At 38.4% G+C, this 20,001-nt stretch overlaps 1 protein-coding gene across 1 annotated transcript in view; it reads right to left on the bottom strand.

Annotated features, from left to right (window-relative positions):
- armc3 (armadillo repeat containing 3) overlaps positions 1 to 20,001 on the bottom strand; it is a 107,819-nt gene that overhangs the window by 23,415 nt on the left and 64,403 nt on the right. Inside the window, exons 9-14 of the mRNA XM_063044234.1 lie at positions 16,386 to 16,538; positions 16,157 to 16,262; positions 14,584 to 14,833; positions 11,158 to 11,294; positions 988 to 1,156; positions 427 to 527 (exon numbers count right to left, since the gene is read on the bottom strand). Coding sequence (XP_062900304.1) covers positions 427 to 527; positions 988 to 1,156; positions 11,158 to 11,294; positions 14,584 to 14,833; positions 16,157 to 16,262; positions 16,386 to 16,538 — 916 coding nt within the window. The remainder of the gene's footprint in view (positions 1 to 426; positions 528 to 987; positions 1,157 to 11,157; positions 11,295 to 14,583; positions 14,834 to 16,156; positions 16,263 to 16,385; positions 16,539 to 20,001) is intronic.

The raw sequence follows: 20,001 nt of genomic DNA, 5'->3' as shown, positions 1-20,001 counted from the left end.
TGGAGTTACTCACTAAACTGAAGGCCCACCAGCCCTCATCCTTGAGGCAGCTGACCTCAGTCACTGACCACAAGGTTCACTAGCCTTCGCCCACATGCCTGCCAATCCAATGTCTGTCCATGGAGTTCATTGGCTTTCAACCACGGAGCACTCTGAATTGAACTACGATCACAGTTCCTGCCCCTGAATCTTCATTTACTGCCCTTGAGCTCTAATTCTTCATCATTCCTGACTCTAAACCTTATCGTATTCCTTAACTCCCTACACTACCCTCAAAACCATCCCTACAAAAAAGCAACTAAATCAGAACAATGACCTTGATGGACATCGCAGCTCTACACCATCTTGACCAGAAGCTTGATATTTTAAATATTAAACAACAATTTAGCCTATGTAAAGTACTGAAGTGAAATGCATGTAACTTACTCATTTGTTCTTTTTGCATTAATTAGAAGTATTGGCCGATGCTGGTTCAAGTCTTGATTACTGAATTCTTCAAGAGTCAAGACTTTCTTGCCCAGTTTTACCTAAAAAAAATCTTTCAGTTAGCTAAGTCTTGGTAAGAAAAAGATTTGCATACCAAGCATAGTTTGTTCTTTTTATATTAGTTAGGGGAGACATCGCCCCGTCTGAACTTAAGGATGTCTCCAAGATAGCAAATTAATGAAAGAAAAAGTGAAAAGTTTTAGGTTTAATTACTAGTCACTTAACTTAAATCGTGAGATCCATATGAACTATTTCAATATTAAATGTTTATAACTATTTAACATGGAGAAGATATAAAAGGTTTGTTTACAATTCAACTCCACAGAACACAGATTCTGACATACATCTATAAAAGTCAATAAGTTATTTTCTACAGGATCCACCTATCAACTACCTCAGGTCATAGCAGAAAACAGAGCACTTGCTCACCCCTTATACATTGACATAATTATTTATTAATCAAAGTGAGATAGATATACTAAATGAATAGATTTTTTTTACCCGACCAGGATCATAGAAACCATCAGCGATGATATCATTGGATGACAAATATCCAGTCAGTGTATATTTGAGAGAGGCATTGTGGTCAAGTAGTCTGCTCACAGCTATTTCACTAAAATGGTTCCGACGACTTGAAGACATGTTTATTTCTTGTAGAATTTCCAATGCACTGTGGAATAAAATGAAACAACAATTTTTTATAGGTACTCAGAAAAAAAGACAGCATATTGATTATTAAAGCTTTTCATAACTAACTATACCTGCAGTTCCTAATTTAAAATATAAATGAAAGGTTTATAGGATTGATAATAAGAATTGAGCTTAATGAACCTGGGAAGTTCAAACCAAGTGAATAGACAATCCGAGTTATTTCATTTTAAATTTCATCATCATCCTCTGATGACTTCACCAAACAAGCTGTCTATTACAAATTCATTCTGGGTCCCTTTGATTAATTCGAGTAGTTCCAAGTGCCTGTTAATTTCTCTTCCTGAATATTGGTTCTAAAATTTTACCTACAACCAAAGTGACTGACCTGTAGTGATAGAATGTCCTTACACCATTTTCAGAACAAGTAAATGATACTTGAAAGTTTCCACATCTTTGGCACCTTCGCCTTCTATGGGTAATATTGGAAGGTGATGTCCAGCTCTACCAACTTCCCTTAGCAACCCAAGATCAATGCCTCCTGAACCATATTTCACATACAGCAGCTAGTCTTTCTAATATTCCCTCTCTAACAGTATTTACCTGAACCATTATTCCTAATATATACTGTATGATCTTACTGCCATTTTCTTAATAGGTACCAAAACAAAATATTCATTAACTATTCTCAAATTTCTCACTGCTTTAGCCATACATCACCTTCTTTCTTCCTAAGATGTCCCACCTTGCCTCTTATTACCCACATACTATTTAAATCCTGGCAGAAAAATCTTGGCAAATCTTGAGGAGCTCAACAGGGCAGGCAGTATCTATGGAAAAGAGTAAACAGTCAACATTTGGGGCGAGTTCATTCATCAGAACTGGAGAAAAAAAGATGAGAAGTTAGAGTAAGAAGACTAGTTCCCTTTACGTGAACTACCTCTCTACTCTATTATTAGTACTAACATACATAGTTAGGAATTAAATACCATTGCTATTTATTGGATATTAGGCAAAACAATGAATTTAGGGGCTATAGGTGCACACTTTTTACTTTCATGTATACTAAAATAAATAGGGATGGAAGTAATCTGATTTAATAGATCCAACACGAGCTCAACAAAGAGAAAGTCATTTCCAAGAAAATCAGAGTTCTTTGAGGCAGTATCAACCATACAGGATAGAGGGGAAACAGTAGATAATATATTTGGATGCTCAAAAGACATGAAACATAGTGCCACATTAAATATGATATTGTTGCAAAAGCTGGAGCTCTGGTAAAGATTTCTGCATCTTCATTAGCCATAGATGAGGTACCAGATCATAAGTATAGCTAATGTTGTCCTCTTGTTCATAAAGGGAATTACAGAAAAGCCTGCAAAATGCAGGCTGGTGAGCCTTATATCAGGGGTGGGAAGTTGTTGGAGAAGACTTTGATGGGCAGGATTTATATTCACTTTTGAAAGTAAGAACTTATTAGGAGTGGTCTTCATGGTTTTGTGCCAGGGGATCATACCTCACAAATCCGACTGAGTTTTTGAGACTTTTCCCAACCATGATTCATTCACCTCTCTCTGCTCCCTTCCCATGGTCAGTCCACAATAGAGACCCATATCAGAATCAGGTTTATCATCACTCACATGTGTCATGAAATATGCTTTTCTGCAGCGGCAGCAGTAGTGCAATACATAAACTTACTACAGCCCTGTGCAAAGTTCTTAGGCACTATATATATATATATAAAAGACTTTTGTACAGTACTGTATGTGGTCTGATTAATAAGTTGGTTAATGACACAAGAATTAGTAAAGTTGCAGATAGCAAAGAAAATTGTTTAAGGATATAGCAAGACATGGATCAGCTGGAAAGTTGGACAATGTGATTAGGATATTATCTGGAATGGAGGGCTGCAGTTATAATGAAAGTTTGGAAAGGATGGGCTTATTCTCATTGGAACAAAAGGTATTGAGAGGTGGCCTCATAGAGGTTTATAAATTGATGAGGATCATAAATAGAATACAGTGGATTCCAGTTAATTGGACCATTGGTTAATCAGGGCAGCCACTTATTTGGGACAACTCTTAAAGAACAAAATATAAACAAGAAAACAGCTGGAATTCTCCTTGTTTATTTTGGACTCTATGCCGTTTGGGATAGGAGACTGTTGCTGAACAGTTTCCAACTAGCGTCAGTCACATAAACTTGTGTAGCCTTTAAGACACTACACTGTGCTTAGAGTGGACAGTTTTTAAGTAGTGTCAGTTGCATGTGTTTGTATTCAAAGATATAGTTGGTGAGAAATAAGCAGTAAGGAATTCAGAACTGTTTTGCTCACTGCAGTTTCAAGCATTCAAACTTGGGAGATGCCAGAAATGGCCAGGAATGAAAGTAAAACAATTTCACTACTTCAACAAGTCAGAGGCTATGGAAAATTTGAAGGTATTGACAAACATCTTGAATGTTACAATTAAAATGAAGATTTGGAAGATGCAATCATCGACAGCATTGTTTGAAGGCAGTCCATTATCTGCACTATGTATCAGCAATGATTTTGTTAACGTACAGTCAAAAGAACGTGACGCAGATGAATTCCTCCATTGATAAGTATTAAGAACTAATACAATGTAGGTAGTGTTCTGATTTGTTCTGTGTTTCTTTTAAATACGTAATTTGTTACTCAGTTCAGTGGTATTTTGACCTTTTTATACTTTTTTAAAAAAACTATTTCCATAAAACTGGCCAATTGGGGTAGCCACTTAATTGGACTAATGTTTTGGTCCTGATATGTTCTTATTAACCAGAATCCACTGTAGATAGAGTTTTTTTCTTCCCAAAGTGGTGAGTACAGAACTAGAAAGCCAGGGTTTAAAGTAAGAGGGGAGAAATTTAAATGAAATCTGAGGGCTAAGCTTTTCATGGAGAGGGTGTCGGTTATCTGCCATAGGAGGTGGTTGAGGCTGAAACAATTGCAACATTTAAAAGCAACTGGACAGGTACATACTTACATGGATAAGACTTGGAGGATACAGAACTTATGTACGCAAGTGGGATTATTCTGGATAGGCACAACAGTCAGCATGGACAAGAGGAGCCAAAAAGCTTTACTTCTGTGCAGTGCTATGATTCTATTTCAAGGTTACTTTGGGGGATAAGAACTTAAGGTATTAAAGACAGGTTTCATTGTGACCTTCAGGAAGGAACTAGATAAATATATGGTGAGCAAAAATATGAGAGACATTGGAGAAGATGCTGTGGGGAGGAAACAGTGAGTTGCTCACATAAGACCATAAGCATAGAAGCAGAATTAGGCCATTTGGCCCATTGAGTCTGTTCCACCATTCAACCATGAATGGTTTATTATCCCTCTCAAATCCACTCTCCTCACTTCCCCCCATAATCTTTGATGCCCTTACTAATCAAGAACCTGTCAATCTCTGCTTTTAAATATAGCCAATGACTTGGTCTCCAAAGTCATCTGTGGCATCTCTGACATTTGAATTTTCTCCCCCGTTTTGAAAATAGACTATCCCTTTATTCCTTCTACCAAAGTGAATAACCATGCTCTTCCCTACGCTATATTCCATTTGCCACATTTTTTCTCGTTCTCCTAATCTATCGAAATCATTCTGTAGACTCCCTGCTTCCTCAATACGACCTGCTCCTCCACCTATCTTTGTAATCTAAGTACACAATATCCACTAACTCTCCTTCATCTATTCTACCTGTTATTTCCTCAAAGAATTCCAACAGATTTATCAGGCAAGTTTTCCCTTCAGGGAAACCATGTTGACTTCGGCCTATTTTAATCAAGTTTTTCCAAGTATCCCTAATAGAGGCACAACAGACATGATGTAATTTACAAAGATTTTATGCAGGAAATGAGTGTGCATATATGTCTAAGAGTGTTCAATAAGCAATAGTGTTCACATTTCAAAAATCAAACAAATGTACCAAAAGCAATTGTATATGGCAGAGCAGATGAGACAATGCAGCTGTGTCATCCAGTTTCTTCAATTTAGAAATTTCTGCAAAAACCTAAGCTTTTAATGTTATCTGTAAATATTGGGACAAATGCAATCCTGACTGGAACACAGGACAAAGGCCAAAAAATGTGAACAATCCCAATGTTCTTAAGGCATATGATTACCCCACTTGTTGTTAGGGTGCAGGTGTCATGGGAGAGGGCAAGGTTTCTAAGAAATGCTAAAGGGTTAAAGAGATTAGAGTTAAGCTTTATTTGTCCCATGTACATCGAATCATACAGTGAAATGCATTGATTGTGTCAAATCAAATCAGCGATGTTGAGTGATCACTGGTGCTGTAATAGTGTTACATTATTACACTAACTACTATGCTACCAAGCATCTTCAAGGGGGAAAGACTTTGTTTCCTTCCTCTTTAGAAGTATGGAAAATTAAAGAATCATAGAGTTCTGGTCTGGTTCTATGTTGTAGCATAGCCAGAGGCCTGAGAGCTGATAGTGCATCCCAGATTTTGTTCTTGTGATATACCTTATGGCTACCAAAAAGGGCAAGAAAACAAATGAGTAAAAATATTTTTGAAAAATTATGGAATCAGTTTTCAATCAGTACACATTTTATCTCAAGCAATATACTTTACAATTATTTGAGTTGATTATGATGGACTGATGAGCATCTCTTAGCGAATGCTGTAATAAATTTAATTTGATATTACAGTACAACTCATGCTGCATTAGTAGAGACTGCTCTGTCAAAAATAATTATGAGCATTACCACCTGCATGTAGTGCCATTAAAATAAATGAAACTGATGCTGTTTTATAGCCCTTGGTACAGAATAACAGTGTACGGGCTTTGCAAAATAAAAACAAACATTCAGTCCACTCATACAGAGATTCATTTAAATATCTAACGGTTTAAATAAATTTAATTACTGGAAGGGTTGAAGAACTACTTAAATACATTTTCCTGGGAAAGAAAGCTTGCACTGAGATCAATAAAAGACACCCAAAAGGTATTTGTAATCTATGTTGTACATTATAATTTACTTCCTCTCATAGTATCATAGATAATCACTTCTATCTCATGTTTGTTAAGATTGTTTTCTAAATAGCAGCTATCATTTGAAAGATCACAAACAGTTGTAAGTAAACTTTCAACTATATTGCTTTCTTTAAATTCTGGTTGTAAATGGAAGTCAGTCTTTAGTTCTTAAAATGTAAATGAAAGGCAGCTTGAAGTTAAAAAAGCACTCTATAGAACAGCTTTGCAAATATCATGAAGAAGCTGTCCTCAAAGAATCACTGCACCTACTTTATTATTGCTCAAAAGTAGAGTATAAGACAATGGGTTGTTTCAAACAGACAAGCTGACTCTCAAGTTGCTTAGTTCAAGGTAGCCTGCAGGACAGATGGATATTATCATTTCACATATGCTCTGGATCTTTTCATCACTGCCAATGAGACATCAACCATCTCAACTTTACACTCTTCTCTCCAATTCTAACCTCACTCCCTCTGAAAGCATTGTTCTCCACTCTCTCTACACAAACCACAACCTCACCATTAAGCCTGCAAATAAAGGGGGTGCAACAGTAGTCTGGTAGACTGACCTCCTGACTGTCTACGTCGATCCATTGCTTCTGCCTGCTCCTGAACACCAAATTCGTATCTGTATACCTTGACTCTGTTTTATTCTCCTTGGTTCAGTCTCTTCCTACCTACATCTGTGACACTTCACATGCTCTCGATCTTTTCAATGACTGGCTCTTGGCCCCTTTTGTCTCATTTTCACTATGGAAGTCCAATCCCTATGCACTTCTATCCCCCATCAGGAGGGCCTTAAAGACCCAACCAGTTCCCCTCCACTATCACTCTCTTCCATCTGGCAGAACTGATCCTAACCCTCAACAATTCCTCCTTCAGCTCCTCCCACTTCCCTCAAACCAAAGGTGTAGCCTTCGGCACTCACATGGCTTCTAGCTATGCCCGCCTTTACATTGGCTACGTGGAACAGAGAAAGTTCCAAGCCGACAACAGCACCGCTCCCCAACTCTTCCTACGCTATAGTGACACCTGCATTGGTGCAGCTTCCTGTATCCATACTGAGTTCATCAATTTCATCAACTTTGCCTCTAACTTCCACCCTGTCCTCAAATATAATTGGTCCATTTCTGAAACCTCTCTCCCCTTTCTCAATCCCTCTGTCTCCATCTGTGGAGACAGTCTATCTACTGATATCTTTTATAAACCCACAGACTCTCACGACTTTCTGAACTACACCTCTTCCCACCTTGTCACATGGAAAAATGCCTTTTCTCAGTTCCTCTGTCTCCGCCACATTTACTCTCAGGATGAAGCTGTTCATTCCAGAACATCTGAAATAGCCTTCTTCATCAAGGAAAGGGGCTTTCCTTCCCCCATCAATGCTGCCCTCACTTGCATCTCTCCCATTTTGCAGACATCTGCCCTCACCCAATCCTCCTGCTGCCACACCAGGGATAAGGTTCCTCTTGTCCTCACCTACCACCCCACAAGTTTCCGCATCTAGCTCACAATTGTCCTTAACTTCCGTCACCTCCAACGAGATCCCACCACCAAGCACATCTTTCCCTCTTTCCATCCCCACCCCACATTCCGCAGGGATTGCTCTGTAAGCAACTCCCTTATCCACTTAACCCTCCCTACTGATCTCGCTCCTGACACGTATCATTGGCAAGTGCAGCACCTGCCCCTGCACCTCCTCCCTCACTACCACTCAGGGTGCCAAACAGTCCTTCCAGGTGAGGTGAAATTTCACCTGCAGGTTTGTTGGTGTTATTTATTGTAGCTGGTGCTCCTGGTGTGACCTACTATATATCGGTGAGACCAAATATAGACTGGGAGATTGCTTTGTTGGGATTTCTAGGTGGCCACACATTTCAATTCTACTTCCAACTGCCTCCTCTACTGCCAGGATGAGGCCACACTCTTCTCTTTCACCGTCCCCCATTTCTATTTGGCTTTCACATCTTCTTACTTGCCCATCACCTCCCTCTGGTGCTCCTTCCTCTTCCATGTTCTTCTGTCCTCTCCAATCAGATTCCAGCCCTTTATCTCTTTCACCAATCAACTTCCCAGCTCTTTACTTCACATTCCCCCCTCTCCAGTTTCATTTATTTATTGAGATACAGCATGGAATAGGACTTCCAGCCCTGCGAGCCACCTGCCCAGCAATACCGCGATTTAATCTCAGCCTAATCACAGGACAATTTACAATGACCAATTAACCTGCCAACCAGTACCTCTTTGGATTGTGGGAGGAAACTAGAGTACCCAGAGGAAACCCACAGCGGCCACCTTGAACTTCTTCTTCCACTACCCCCATCTTCTTATTCTGACTTTTCCCCTTCCTTTCCAATCCTGACCCGTTGAGTTCCTCCAGCATTTTGTGTGTGTTACTTTCAATAACTTATGTGTTTATAGTTGAGAAGTTTATGTACTCAGAAGTTAGCTTTACAGCATTAATGGTAGCTAGCTAAGATCCATGTCTCTGAAAATACCTTTAAACTGTTTGAGTTAAAAGGGTATCTGAGGAAATGTCACACACTTGTGAAGTCACCCAAGTGGCTGGAAATGGTATAAATGTAGAGAGCAGTTCAGGCTTATTAAGAATGGGACAAGAACTATCAGGAAATATGGAAGAACTACTATAGAATTCATCCCTCCATCTTCGATTTTTGCGATGGACAACTTGCTTGTCTGCCTCTTTGGTATATCTTTTAGTATCTCAGAATTGTACCTGTGTTTTGGAAATCCTTAATCCTTTATGTTCTAAAGGAAAGATGACACAACCACAGCTAAGAAAAGACAAAGCCAATATAGAAGCCAAAGAGAGGACATATAATAGAGCAAAATAAGTGAGAAGTTAGAGGATTGGGAAGCTTTTAAAACCTAACAGAAGGCAACTAAAAAAGTCATTAAAAAGGTAAAGATGGAATATGAAAGTAAGCTAGCCAATAGTATTAAAGAGGATACCAAAGGTTTCTTCAGATACATAGAGTATAAAAGAGGTGGCTGAAGAGATTTTGGAGGCATTTGTAATGATCTTTCAAGAATCACTAGATTCTGGAATGGTTTCAGAAGACTGGAAAATTGCAAATGTTACTCCACTCTTCAAGAAGGGAGAGAGGCAGAAGAAAGAAAACTATAGGCTAATTAGTCTGACCTCAGTGATTGGGAAGATGTTGGAGTTGATTATTAAGGATGAAGTCTCAGGATACTTGGAGGCACATGATAAAATAAGCCATAGTCAGCATGGTTTCCTCAAGGGAAAATCTTGCTCAACAAACCTGTTGGAATTCTTTGGAGAAATAACAAGCAGGACAGATAAAGGTTGACGTTGAGTACTTAGATTTTCAGAAGGCCTTTGACAAGGTGCCACACATGAGGCTGCTTAACAAGCTACGAGCCCATGGTATTACAGGAGAGATTCTAGCATGGATAAAGCAGTGGCTGATTGGCAGGAGACAAAGAATGGGAATAAAGGGAGCCTTTTCTGGTTGGCTGCCAGTGACTAGTGGTGTTCCACAGCGCTCTGTGTTGGGACCAATTCTTTTTATGTTATATGTCAATAATTTGGCTGATGGAATTGATAGCATTGTTACAAAGTTTGTAGACAAAGGTGGAAGGTAGGTAGTTTTGAGGAAGTGGAGAGGTTACAGAAGGACTTAGATTAGGAGAATGAGCAAATAAATGGCAGATGGAATACAGTGTTGGGAAGTGTATGGTTATGCACTTTGATAGAAGAAATAAAAGTGTTGATTATTATCTAAATAGAGAGAAAATACAAAAAACTGAGGTGCAAAGGGACTTGGGAGTCCTTGAGCAGGATTTCCTAAAGGTGATTTTGCAGGTCGAGTTTGTGGTGAGGAAGGCAAATGCAATGTTAGCATTCATTTTAAGAGGACTAGAATATAAAAGCAAGGATGTAATGTTGAGACTTTATAAAGCACTGGTGAGGCCTCACTTGAAGTGTTGTGAGCAGTTTTGGGTCCCTTATTTTAGAAAGGATATGCTGAAGCTGGAGAGGGTTCAAAGTAGGTTTACGAAAATGATTCCAGGATTGAATGGCTTGTCATATGAGGAGCATTTGATGGCTCTGGGCCTGTAATCACTGGAATTCAGAAGAATGAGCGGTGACCTCTTTCAAATCTATTGAAAGGCGCAAGGCTTTGACCGAGTGGATGTGGAGAGGATGTTTCCTGTGGTAGGAGAGTCTAAGGCCAGAAGACACAGCCTCAGAATAGAGGGCTGTCCTTTTAGAACAGAGATGAGAAGGAATTTCTTTAGCCAGAGAGTGATGAATCTGAGGAACTCTTTGCCACAGGCAACTGTGGAGGCCAAGTCTTTATGTATATTTAAGGCAGAGGTTGATACATTCTTGATTAGTCAAGGCATGAAGGGGTACGGGAAGAAGGCAGGAGACTAGTGCTGAGAGGAAAATTGTATCAGCCATGATGAAATGGGAGAGCAGTTGCGATGGGCTAAATGGCCTAATTCTGCTCCTGTATCTTACGTTTGAGAAATGCTTTGTGCTGTGGAAATGGTTTGTAATTGGGAAATGTTTAATATAGAAATTCTCTGAGTTTTAAATGTGTTATAAGAGTGTTGTGTGGATTTAAACATGTATCACTGTAAATAAATGAAATGTGTTTTAAAGTACTTTTGTTAACAGGAAGTATCTTCTCCTTGGTCGGGAGAGGGGACCCAACACTCGAATAGTGGGTATAACATGTGGAGAATATACAGGGAAGTAAACTAGTCCTTGAAGATTGGGTAGTTACAATATAATCTCCCTTTAGTGAGAGTACTCCTAGATATTTATATTTATATCTGATAGGGCTTAAAATCTTAGTTTGAGTTTAGAACTTCATGGTCAGCAAACTCAATATCAGCACAATATATGACCTCAAGGATATTTGGATGGGTTGTTGCAAATCATTTTTTTTTGTTTCCTGATAACTTATATTCAGTTATAAGCTGTGTATTGATCTGCATACATACCCTAGTTTACAAAGTTCATGTGTTGTGGGCTCATCTTTCCCACAGACAAGAACAGCCCAACAAGCATTGCGCCTCACTTCATCATTATCCGAATGTAACAGTTCAACAAGTGGTTCCAATCCTCCAGCATTTCTCAGCTGTGGAAGCAAACTCAGTTAGTAATGTATCATTTCAATACAACACTCATTCATTTCCCATAAACATTAGTTTAAAATACCACACAGCTAGAAGGTAACACACACCAGTCAAATTTCAGTGAATAAACAGAGCTCAAGTCACCTGATATTCAAAAAACATTGACCTCAACCTTCTGCAGTTCCAAATCCAAAACAAGACAATCTTGTAGTTAATTGATAAATAGCTTTATATGTTGATTTGATTCCTAAAACTTATAGCTCAAGAACTACTTTTATAATGTCAATAACCTAAATCACAGACTTACACAGTAGAGTTAATTTGGTAATTTTAGCAAAATGAAACTCATTTAGGTTTTGGACCCAAATTATTTTCAAGATTCATCCATTGAATAATGCTAATAAGCTACTAGCATGTATCTGGCCTTGCATGGTTAGATACCTACTTGTGGAACAGTAAGAATGAAGGTGCAAAGTCTGGAATAAAAATATGGATACTTTTTAAGTTTTTAAATTGTTTTTTAATATAGGCTCAAAATAGATATTTGCAATAAAGAAAAGGACTTGACAAAATTATATGTTATCTAAAATTAAGAGGCAGTGTATTAAAGATGATGATATAATGCATTCCCTGTTTAATGAGGAACAAAGTAAATGTACCAGCACAAAGAGTTTTGTACTTTATTGAAGTCTGAACCATGTGGACAGAAAACTGCATGATAGTACACCTGTAAGATGGTGGAAGTCAGGATTGTGCTTTTTTTATGTTTCAAGTACCTGGAAAATACACTGCTTATTTTTACAGAAATCTAAGTGAGAAATATATTTTTCTTTGCCATCCGAAACTGCATCACTCTCTGATGTACCTCAATCCACAATTCAGCCTTTAGCATTTGACATAACCACGATTATTTTGTTTAATAATTGTAACACATAACTACGAAGAGTAGCAGCCTCAATTGTGAAGAAAAACTGTTGAAGGCAGCGCTCTATTGTACTAAGTTAAGAACAAGTTCAACTATGACTTTAATATAGTGCTCTCCACCCCCCCGGAAGTTTTAATGTTTTATTGTTTTACAGTGTTGAACCACAGTGGAATTAATATGACTTTTTCCCCCCAAAGTGATCAACGGAAAAATGTTGACTCCAATAAAGTACAAATTCCTTTTGCGAGTACATTTACTTTGTTCCTCATTAAACAGGGAAAGCACTATACCATCATTTCTAATACACTGAAAACAGATCTCTACAAAGTGATCTAAATTAGTTACATATATAAAACACAAAATAATTTATTGCATCACAACAGATCATCACTGGTGCAGCCAATTGGTTTTAGAAGTCACATAATTAGTTAAGTGGAGATCACCTTTGTGCAATCAAGATGTGTCATTTGATTGTAGTAAAAATACACCTGTATCTGGAAAGTCCATCTGCCGGTGAGTCAGTACCAAGAAGATAAAAGAACACTCCAAGCAACTCCATGAAAAGCATGTCAGGAGATGGATACAAGTCACTGAATATCCCTTGAAGTGCAATTAAATCAATCATCAAGGAATGGAAAAAATATGGCACACCTGTGAAGCTGCCTAGAGCAGGCCATCCTCTAAAACTGAGTGGCCATGCAAGAAGGGGACATATGAGGGAGGCCACCAAGAGACCTATGACAGCTCTGGAGGAGTTACAAGCTTCAGTGTCTGATATGGGAGAGACTGCATACAACAACTGTTGTCCACATGCTTCACCAGTTGCGGCTTCATGGGAGAGTGGCAAAGGGAAAGCCACTGTTGGCCACGATGTCCTGAAGAATAAAGCTAAAGCTACACAAGAATGGCTGAAAAACAACAATGTTAATGTCCTAGAATGGCTAAGTCAGTGTCCAGACCATAATCCAGTTGAGAATTTGTGGCTGGACTTGAAAAGGGCTGTTTTCACTCATGATCTCCATGCAATCTGACAGAGCTTGAGCAGTTTTGTAAAGAAGAATGGGACATTATCAGTTTTGCACATCTGGACACTGCAGAGATCTATCCACACAGACTCAAGGCTGCAATTGGTGCCAAAGGTACATCTACTAAATACTGACTTGAAATGGGTGAGTAATTGTGAAATTGATTATTTTGTTTAATAATTGTAACATATTTAGACCAATTTGTAGAAATTTGTCTTCACTTTGACGTGAAAGAGTCTTTTCTGTTGATCAGTGTCAAAAAGGCCAAATTAAATCCTCCGTGGCTCAATATTGTAAAACATGATAACTTCCGGGGGGGGGGGGGTGAATGCTTTTTAATAGACACTGTACGTATGTACAGTAAATACAGAAATCCTAAAGATTTTATCAGTGATTCCATGCTCTTAAAAATTTGTGCATTTGTGACAGATGCAAAATTACATCTACTTTTTGAATTTCCATAAGCAATGCTGCTCTTTCTCTTCCTATTCCAGGAGATCAGTGGAACCTCCAAAAGAATTCTACATTCATTCACAAACAAGAGAAAATCTGCAGATGCTGGAAATCACAGCAACACACAAAATGCTGGAGGAAATTAGCAGGCCAGGCAGCAGCTACATTTACTCACTTGGTTTTCTGCATTTCCAACAGCAATTGGAAGAAAATAAAATATTTTACAATTTAAAAAGAAAGACTGACAGCAACAAAAATGATATTGATGATTACAACTAGCAATAAAGCAATATCCACAAATTACTACCTGCAATGAAACACCTTAGGAGTTGCTAAAATAACATCAGCATACTTGGAGATTTGTAATACACAGCAGCACAAGTCTTTTTTAAATCTTTACAAAATTTTCTTTTTTGTACATTTTGACCTTCATGCCAAAAGACACTCCCTTCCTTTGTACAGTTCTCCCACTAGAGTTCAATCACAAATGAGAGAAAATCTGCAGATGCTGGAAGTCTAAGCAACATACACAAAATGCTGGAGGAACTCAGCAGGCCAGGCAGCATCTATGAAAGAGTAAATAGTTGATGTTTCGGCCAGAGATCTTTCATTAGAACAGTTCTGATGAAGGGTCTCAGCCCAAAACATCGACCGTTTACTCCTCTCCATTGATGCTGCCCAGCCTGGTGAGTTCCTCCAGCACTTTTTTGTGTTGCTCCCACTGGGGTTGCCTGTTGTGACAAAAACAAAGCATTTTGTCAGTTGTGTTATGTGCCATATTATTCATGCTGATTACACTACATAGTTAACAATACATTTATTTATAATTAATTTTAAACTCTCGCTTCTCTCACTACTTAGTATATTATACTTTTAATTACTATTTACCTCAGTCCTTCCATTAACATCACAAGCCAATGAAGCCACAACAATTGCAGCCTTGCTCTGCACAAGGGTATTGCTCGACTTCAGTGGTTCCACAATCATTGTCATAGCCCCATATCTCTGAATACTGTTTCGTATAGGTTCCTGTAGAGCTAGATTAGTAATTGTAGTAGCAGCACTGGCAACAATGGAATCTCTTGAATCAAGCAGCGATTTCACCAACGGCCCCACTCCTTCAGCATCAAAGACAGCACTGTTTCAAATGAAACACATATCAGAAACAAGTTTCTCTTTCTAAGCATGGTCTTTGGAAGAATTGTTTACCTTCATTTATGTTTACTTGGATTCCTCATTATATGAAAATAATTATATCCAAAGTTTTATCTGGGCATTACAGTATATGCCCTCCATTTCTCAGTAATGTTTAATTTCCCAGTTAGAATTGTTTAGATATTCAAACACACTGAGGTTGTACTATCATCACATCAAACCTTCCTCATTGTAATTCTGCACGTCATCTTCAGCAAGCTTCCTGCTGTAGTGGAGCAAGTCTAAAGAATGAAAGAATCCTAGTAAAACCAACTTTAGTTGGTTAACACATACAAACCTCAGGGATCTTGACAGGGTGGATATGGGGAGGATTTTTCATCAGCCAGGAAAATCTACTGTTTTTATTGTCATGGGAATACATACCTAGGGCATAAATGCTATGAAAATTACTCCTTGTCAGAGCAGCCATCTAGAATATATGTACCATGTGTAAATAAGAGGTCACCTCATTAAAAGAGAGTTGACATGATTTGTTTTCTCTCAGAGGATCGTAATCTCTTTTCTTCAAGAGTCAGTAGAAGCAGAGGATTTGAATATTTTTAAGGCAGGTGTGCAGGGATTTAAAAGTTGGTGAGCAGAAGTTCAGAGTTAAGGTTACAATCAGATTAGCCATGGTATTATTGAATGATGGTGCACACACAAGGGAAAGGTAGCCTACTCCTGCCCCTAATTTGTAAATTCATATCTCTATTCCTATGAAGGCAAAAAGGCAGCTTTCTCAGATCTACCAGCAGATGGCGGGTTAACCCAAAAAAACAGAGAAAATTTGAGGCATCATTTTTTCAAAAACAGGAGAATCAAGTACCTGACTGAACTTCCAAAGAAGCTTTTAAAAACATCAGAAAAACCCAGGATTTTTCCTGAAGTCAGATGCACAAATGTTCTATTTTCTGACAGTAACTTGGGGAATTTTGGAGGATAGCATTCAGAAACTTTCAAATTCTAAAAGGTACTACAGACTGCAACCACCTTTTTTTTCATAATTTGTTATCTTATACCTTTTTCTACCTCAGGAATCTCTGCATGTAAGCACAACTTGTATGATGACAATAATTCATGATAAGCTTGCACGTTGAAATTGTGTGCCAATTTTAGCCAGATCTCATTTGCTAAAATTTTTCAAAAAGTGTATCAAATGAATGTTTACTTCATTCCAGAACACAGATATTCTTAATGAATAGGGAAAAGTATTCAAGATGGATGTGAGTGTCAAATAGATACATCATTAATAATAAAAAGAACATACTTAGCATTGTTGGAGTTAGCAGTTGTCAGATTTGCTAGTGCTAGATTAACAGCATCTCTCAGTTCCACATTGTTGCTCATCAGCAATGGAACCAGGCAAAAAATTCCTTTGAAAACAATATTTCAGAAATCCAATTAAACTGTGTACACATTCAAATGACCATCAAAGTACTTACTACATAAAGAGAAGCATATTATTATTTCAATAATGTTATTTCAATCATGATTACCTTCGGTTCTGAAAGTCTCTTTACTAGCTTCATCTTCACACATTACTGCTATGGCTTCAGAAGCAGCCACTCTGATTTCATCATTATTGACTCCCAAAAGTAACACCAAAGCTTTTTCCACACCTTCTTGATGTAAAATATGCCTTGTTTCACCTTTACGGTTAAGAGACAAATCAATGCAAAAGAGATTACAAAACAAAAATGCCTTCTAAGGGAAAACTCTTAAATTCATTAACAGATGAAAAATCAAATGTTAATGAGGTATACAGAGAACATAAATCTTTGAGACTTCATATTCTTAGTTATATAAAACACTTATATAATTAATTAACAGTAGCATATACTGTACAAGCCTGCCCAAAAGTAAATAAACTAAATGATCTTGAGAAACTGCAATAGGTAACATTCTACTAGACACTTACTATGAAACAATACTTGCGGCAAGAAAACTTCATGCTGATTTCTACTGCTCTGAAGTTTTTGCAGACTTCACTAATATGATTATATTGTCAACCACTACAATTCCCTTATTAAATGATTCCAAAGAAATTAAAATGCACAACATACAAAACACAGTAAGAAAGATAATTGCTGGAATTACTCAGCAGGTGAGGCAGCATCTTTGCAGAGGGAAATAGAGTTAATGCATCATGACAACGACTGTCCATCTTAACTAGAAAAAGGTAAAAACAAGCATGTTTTAAGTTGCAGAGAAGGTAGGAGTTGGAAGGAGTTGGAGCTTTTGGAGAGAACCGAAGTTCCAATTAGGTGGAGACTAAGAGAAACAGAATGACACAGATGCTGCTGTACTCCAAGAAAGGATGTTACTTGAGAGTGCTCTGCCTGGAGGTGATGAACATTTAAGATGAATAAAAACATTGGAGAAAAAGCACAACATGTAAACTGCAAGATACAAAACACAATAGCTGAAAGAAAACTGAAATTTAAATATTGCTGGAAGCAGAGAAAGCTGAATTAACAATACAGGTTGATCGTCTTATGTTAGAACTGGCTTGTTCTGACACACACAGGAAAGCTGGTTACTTGAAGTCATATAATCTAATATTGAATCCCAAGGACTTTAATAAGTCAGGATGCTGACCCTGGTGCCAATGTTGAGCTTTGCTAGACAGAACTTGAAGCCAAAAATAAGACAGGACAGAATGGGAAAGGGGTGAAAGGCAGGCAACTGGATGCTCATAATTAAATTGGTTGCCTGACATTGATGTGCTGCAAAGTGTTATCCACTCCTCATTTAGCTTCTCCCAACTAGAGGACGCCACAATGGGAGTATAAATGCACTGCATTGAATTGAGAGCTATGCATGTGGATCGCTGATATCAATTACTACTACATCTTGATTCACTATAATCCAAAATTCTGCTTCAGCCATGAATATATTCAATGACTCAGCCTCCACAGTTCCCCAGGTTCCAAAGATTCTCATTCATGGTGGAAAAGTTTCAACCCATCTCAATCTGGTAGCCAACTTCTTATTCAAAACTATGTACCGTGGTTTTAGAAACCTGCATCCAGGTGAATATCTACACAATACCCATCCTAACTAATCCTTTCAGAACCTTATTGTTTCAATGATGTTCTTCTAAGCTTTAATGAATATAGGGTAACTCTGTTCAATCCTTCCTCAAGTGATAATCCCCAGAAATTAAATTGAATAAATCTTTGATATACTGCCTCTGAAGCAGGTTATCCTCTCTTTAAGAGCCCAAAAATTATGGAATATTGTGGTCTCACCAAACAACAGTATTCCTTACTCTTTTCACTTTTGCCCCTTTGCATTGAAACCACTATTGTGCTTGCCTTCTTAATTACTTGCATCTTCTGTATGGACACGTTCAATTTTGTGAATACCAGTTCTTAAGTCTCATTAGTAATAATTATGGATTTGGTCCTTTCTATCAAAGTAGGTAAGCTGACAATTTTCCATATTATACTCCACCTGCTGTTTTTTTTTAAAACACACTTACTTATTTCTCTTGCATCTTCTTTGCATCCCCTATTAATTTACTTCCTTGTTTATATTATTAGCAAACTTGGGTACAATATACTTGGAATTTTCATCTATGTTGTTGTAACCGATTGAAACATAGAAACGTAGAAAACCATAATACAATACAGGCCCTTTGGCCTACAATGCTGCACCAAACATTTACTTACTTTAGAAATTACCTAGGGTTACTCACAGCCTTCTATTTTTCTAAGCTCCATGAACCTATCCAAAAGTCTCTTAAAAGACCCAATTATATCGGCCTCGACCACCAACACCGGCAGCCCATTCCACGCACTCACCACTCTCTGCGTAAAAATCTTACCCCTGACATCTCCTCTGTACCTACTTCCAGGCACCTTAAAACTGTGTCCTCTCATGTTAGCCATTTTAGTCTTGGGAAAAAAGCCTCTGACTATCCACATGATCAATGCCTCTCATCATCTTGTACACCTCTAATCCTCCATTACTCCAAGGAAAAAAGGCCAAGATCACTCAACCTATTCTCTTAAGGCATGCTTCCCAATCCAGGCAACATCCTTGTAAATCTCCTCTGCACCCTTTCTATGGTTTCCACATCCTTCTTGTAGTGAGGTGACCAGAACTTAACACAGTACCCCAAGTGAGGTCTGACCAGGGTTCTGTATAGCTGTAGCATTACCTCTCGGCTCTTGAACTCAATCCCATGGTTGATGAAGGCCAATATACCATATGCCTTATTAACCACACAGTCAACCTGCGCAGCAGCTTTGAGTGTCCTATGGACTTGGACCCCAAGATCCCTCTGATCCTCCACACTGCCAAGAGTCTTACCATTAATACTATATTCTGCCATCATATTTGACCTACCAAATTGAACCACCTCACACTTATCTGGGTTGAACTCCATCTGCCACTTCTCAGCCCAGTTTTGCATCCTATCGATGTCCTGCTGTAACCTCTGACAGCCTTCCACATTATCCACAACATCCCCAACCTTTGTGTCATCAACAAGTTTACTAACCCATCCCTCCACTTCCTCATCCAGGTCATTTATAAAAATCACAAAGAGTAGGGGTCCCAGAACAGATCCCTGAGGCACACCACTAGTCACTGGCCTCCATGCAGAATATGACCCATCTACAACCACTCTTTGCCTTCTGTGGGCAAGCCAGTTCTGGATCCACAAAGCAAGGTCCCCTTGGATCCCATGCCTCCTTACTTTCTCAATAAGCCTTGCATTGGGTACCTTATCAAATGCATTGCTGAAATCCATATATACTACATCTACTGCTCTACCTTCATCAATGTGTTTAGTCAAATCCTCAAAAAAATTCAATCAGGCTCGTAAGGCACAACCTGCCTTTAACAAAGCCATGCTGACTATTCCTAATCATATTATGCCTCTCCAAATGTTTATAAATCCTGCTTCTCAGGATCTTCTCCATCAACTTACCAACCACTGAAGTAAGACTCACTGGTCTATAATTTCCAAGGCTATCTCTACTCCCTTTCTTGAATAAGGGAACAACATCTACAACCCTCCAATCCTCCGGAACTTCTCCAGTCCCCATTGATGATGCAAAGATCATTGCCAGACGCTCAGCAGTCTCCTCCCTTGCCTCCCTC

This window comes from Mobula hypostoma, chromosome 3 (assembly GCF_963921235.1).
Source record: "Mobula hypostoma chromosome 3, sMobHyp1.1, whole genome shotgun sequence".
In the NCBI taxonomy this organism is placed as follows: Eukaryota; Metazoa; Chordata; class Chondrichthyes; order Myliobatiformes; family Myliobatidae; genus Mobula; species Mobula hypostoma.
This window is presented reverse-complemented; position numbering and strand designations above follow the sequence as displayed.